The 4,736-nt window shown below is 49.6% G+C and overlaps 1 protein-coding gene across 1 annotated transcript; it reads left to right on the forward strand.

The window, feature by feature from the left end:
* Window positions 1-274: 274 nt before the first annotated feature.
* On the forward strand, window positions 275-3,369 carry LOC123180292 (uncharacterized; the record flags this gene model as incomplete). The annotated part of the gene is given in 4 exon segments (XM_044592288.1): window positions 275-1,725; window positions 1,850-1,922; window positions 2,011-2,134; window positions 3,069-3,369. A coding segment is annotated over 1 exon segment (1,071 nt). The 3' UTR covers window positions 1,404-1,725; window positions 1,850-1,922; window positions 2,011-2,134; window positions 3,069-3,369.
* Between the last annotated feature and the right edge of the window lie 1,367 nt (window positions 3,370-4,736).

A 4,736-nucleotide genomic window follows, 5' to 3' on the forward strand; every position in this document is an offset into this window, starting at 1 on the left:
GTACACCGATCTGGACCTAATATTCAAGAAAATACAAAGTAACTTATTTGACTAAGAATTACAATGTGATCTTTTGTAAACACTTTCAATCTCTACTCGAGGAAATATTCCAAAAATTTTGGTAAAAATTACGTGAAGCTGGCTGCTACGGCGCAGGCCCAGGCCCAGGAAGGAAGACAAATCGAATCCAGACTCCCCGCACGCCGCTGTCTCTACAAAAGGAAATCGCTTGCCATCCTGGTAACCCTAATTCCCAAATCCTCGCCGCCGCCCCCCTCCCACCACACCCCAGGTAACCCTAGTTCCCAAATCCTTCTTGGATCCAGCCAGCCATGGCGGGATCTTTGATGATGTCCGGCTCCTTCGACCCCCCTGCCGCCGATCCCGCCGGCGCCAACCCCTCCCGCTACCCCTTCTGGGTTCTCCTCGACAGCACAGCCTACTTCGCCAACCGCGACAACGCCACCACCGTGAAGGGCACGACGAGCGCGGGCCACGAATTCAAGGTGACCTTCTGCCTCGCTGACCCGCCTGCCGTCTCTTACTTCTGCGTCCACTTTACCGGAGTCAGCATACAAGAGCTTTGCACCACGGAGCCCCGCGTCGTCTCCTCCACCTATTACCTCGCCCTCCTCTGCTTCCCCATCAGAACCGCCCTCGAGTACTTTGTCTACAAGGCCTTCTCCGGCGGCAAGAGCATCATCCAAAGGGTCCCTCCTTCTCCAGCATACAAGCACCAGTGGCTCTCGGCAGTCGTGCCACGCGAGGGCGACAATTTCTTGGTCGCTGATCTTTCCCCGGGTGGGGACCTTGGGCACTACAACCTGCATATCTTCTCATCGGAGACGAAAGAGTGGAGCACAAAACACCTACAGCTGCAGGCGCCCTCTGATGTCCTGTCACGGGACCTGCCAAGCCAAACCGACAAGGTGATCTTTCTCGGAGCAAACACTGTTGGATGGGTCGATCTCTGGCGCGGCATCGTTGTGTGTGATGTGCTCCAGAAGGATCCTGTTCTCCGATTCCTCCCGCTGCCCAAGGCTGATTTCGACCTGCACCGGGAAAGTCCAGCACGGCAAGTGCGGGACGTCATTGGCTTCCCTGATGGTTTCATCAACTTCGTGGAGATCGAACAGTGTGTCAGATGGTTCACCGTTGTCAGAAAGAGGACTTCGAAGACGACCCATGTTTTTGACGTTGCAGATACCATCTCTGATGCGGAGCTCCTCAGCAATGATGGTATGGATACAGAAGACAAACCTTTTCATGCACCGGCTGGCTGGAAGATACGGTCAATGTTTAGGAGCATTTATTGGCACTTATGGCAGAAGAGTCGCACTGCCCATGTTGACCACATATCACCGTGCCCACCTGAATCCTCTAAGCTGACGCATCATCTATGAAATGGACATTGGGAAACCTGAAGACTGCAGGGTTCCCGACCTTGAGTGTTTACGGTGGTAATACTGTCTACCTCGTGTCTAAGGTGGAGTCTCAGGATGAAGACACATTGCTTGTTGGTGTTGATATTGGAAAGAGGAAGCTGGAAGTCATCGAACAATATTGTTGCGGCAGATCCATTTCTTTCGATCCCTATCCGCTTGGCGTTGTTCAAATTGTAGGGGGGCGGGAAGTCATTGAACCATATTGTGGTGGGAGATCCACTGCTTTCAATCCTATTTCCTGCGCATTCTCCGAATATCTGAATGCCACTCCAAGTCCAAGGCATGTTTTCTGTTTTGCTCTGTTTTCTATTCTATTAACTTCCATGCAAACTCATTGTATTTCCCCCAGTTCTCAACTTATTTTGCCCCATGCACCTGACATTTTGCCTCTTATTTTGCTTAAGGCCACGTGATGATGAAGTTGCAGCAGTATCTGCTCACAGCGGTGCGCTGGGCAATACTGTTCCAAAATATATGGTAGGCTTGCTGTAATCATCTTGCTGCTATTATAGATGTGTCCATTTTGCCATCTCCTTCAATAAGATGTATGTAAACCCTTCTACAGCAAACCCAGCAAAACACGTCGAATGGGGATGACTCTAGCAAGTATCAACCGCCAACCACACTCCAGCCATCCAGTTTGACACAAACTGGGCAGCCCTTGTCATCTTCAACTTCAACTCAATTAGGTAAAAACATAGTGAACGCTTATAATATGGTTCTTTTATCCTAGTTCTTGTTGACTCAAGATATTTAACTCTAAAATGTTAGAAATTATTGAAAATTAACATTTGATATCATGATTTAAGAAAAAATGTGTGAAAGACTTGGGTCACCATGCTGCCTTTCTTGCTGTATAGGGAAGCAAATGTGGGTTTAGTTTCATGTTCTTGCATGTCTATGTGAGGTTTTGTATTTAACGGAACTGAAATGGATAATTAATTAATCATTATTTGTAATTCAGCGACCATATTAAAGTTGCTACCCTGTTAACAAGTGAAACCGTTGCATGAGCTAAAGAAACATCTTTTAGGCCTCCCAGAATTTCATTCAACTTGTAAGTTTTGTGTTAGCGTTTCTCCCAAAAGGGAAAAATATATCTTGAATTGGAGAATACAACCTCGCAATTGCAAATTAGCGAGTGTAGTAAAGTTGAGGGCAAAACCTAGCTGTGGTCAATGAGTAGGCATACTAGCTGATGTTTTTAAAATTGAACTTGTGAAGAGATTATATGGGGTGGCTGATGATGGGAATCTTGGTTTCTTGGCGTGAGTGACCTGGTGTTGTGTGATATATTGCACTCTTTGAGTATTCCCTGGTTTGTCGTCGATATTTTGGCCCCTCTGTATTTTGTATTAACAGGCGACTTTTGGGAGCCGTGCTTGTTTGCTTTAACTAGTTGATTGTTTGGAAATGTTTGTTGGGTGCTTGAGTTTCAGAATTCATAGGCTGCACTGCAATAAATTTGTAAAAATGTTTCCAACAATTTTGCTGGAATTGTTTATGTTCAGCTTTCCTCTCTTGATGAAAGCACTGCATGCATTAAATAACATGATTTTATTTTATTTATATATGTTATAATACAACTTACTCATGTTGTTTATGCCTGTTGGATGGATCCAGACGACTTCCGAAGGATGCCCTCTCAATGTCTCGCGTGCCATTGCAACCTCCCTCCTGACCAGTACCCAAGGAGGAGGCGTTTGCACCGTGAATGACTTCGACGGCTGTCCTCGACCATGGCCAACAGCACCACAGGAAGCCATTTTCATCTCTTGCATATCACGGGCAGGTGGAATATCGTGGTTGATGTCATGGAATGTCAACAAAGTGCATGCTCTTGCATCTTTTGATGCTGTGCAGCCATGTCCATATATATATGGTGCTATGGACCTTATTTGCCTTGCTGATGTTTGGTTGCTCCTCCGCGATGTCTGCTTTTTGGAAGAGTTCTGATCTTAACGTTGTTAGACCAGCCAATCAGCCATTGATCGCAGTGCACGTAACAGTCCCTGCTACTTCCCTGCTACTTCGTTGCGACCACCTAGACCTGTTAGCTTTGTTCAGTTACGGATTAAAAGGCACGTTGTTGATACATGTCTTTTTTATCCTACCCGATTTTATCTGGTTACCTCATCAATTCAGACGATTCGTTTCTGCTTGTCTTGTGCAACCGCCTAAAGCACCGGCGATTGAAGCTAGGTACGACAACATCCAAACACACGGCGCTTCTCCCTTGGTCACGCCGGCTATGTTCTAGCACACCCAGCCGGAACCGGCGGAACAAGATGCGGTGAGCACGATCATATAACAAGATGTGGTGAGCGACGGCTCAGATACGGTCCGTGGTGGCGAGGGAAACACGGTTGGCTGTCGGCTCTATGATGCAGAGGCTGTGCAGCTGACGGTGACTGGCGCACCCCTTCCTAGTTCTAATCGTTTGATTATTTTTTCACATGCATTTAAAATGCTCATACTTAGATGACTCATTGTGTCAAAGGCCGAAAAAGCCAATTAGGGCAACTCCAACGGGCCAACCCAAACGGACAACGATTTTGTCTGCTTTTTGTCCGTTTGGGTCGGTCAGGCGGACACGGATGTCCGCTTCCGTGTTTGGGTCGGAGCGTGCGCCCAACGCTGGCTCGACCCATTTTGATGGCGCTAGAAAAAAAAGAACGCATGCATATTTAAAAAACAACAACATTAATTAAACATTAAAGCCGGCCACGAAGGCCGGCGAGAGTCCACGCATCCACATTTGCATTTAAAGAAAAATAAAAACAACCTAAACTACGAGGCGGCGCGCTGCCTTAGGCGGCGTCGTTGTCGTCGTCCTCGGGGTCCGTAAGGTCGATGAGCGTCAGCGCCGGACCGGCCCAGGGGAACACCGTGTTCCAGAGCGCGTTCATGCCGGGCGCGGGCTGTGCCGGTGCGGGGGCTGTGTGGCCGCCTATGCAGCCGCGGCCTGGCGCGCCTCCTCCTCGGCCTCGCGCTGCTCCTTCTTGAGGTCGCGCTCGAGCATCTCGAGGTACTCGCCATCGCGGCACTCCTCGGCCACCCGGATCTGGCGCCAGTGCTCGAGGTACGCCGCCTCCTGCGCCGGCGTTGCCCTCACCCAGACCGGCGGCGCGCGGACCCACTCGCGCACTACTCCTATCGAGGAGTAGTGCTCCATGGGGGACGGCTCCGGCTCGGGCTTGACGCGGCGTCGGGGATGGGACGGCGAGGCCACCGGTGGCAGCACGCAGTTGCCCGCCGCGAAGAGGGCAATGGCCTGCGCCATTGCCGCCT

This window comes from Triticum aestivum, chromosome 1D (assembly GCF_018294505.1).
Source record: "Triticum aestivum cultivar Chinese Spring chromosome 1D, IWGSC CS RefSeq v2.1, whole genome shotgun sequence".
Lineage (NCBI taxonomy): Eukaryota > Viridiplantae > Streptophyta > Magnoliopsida > Poales > Poaceae > Triticum > Triticum aestivum.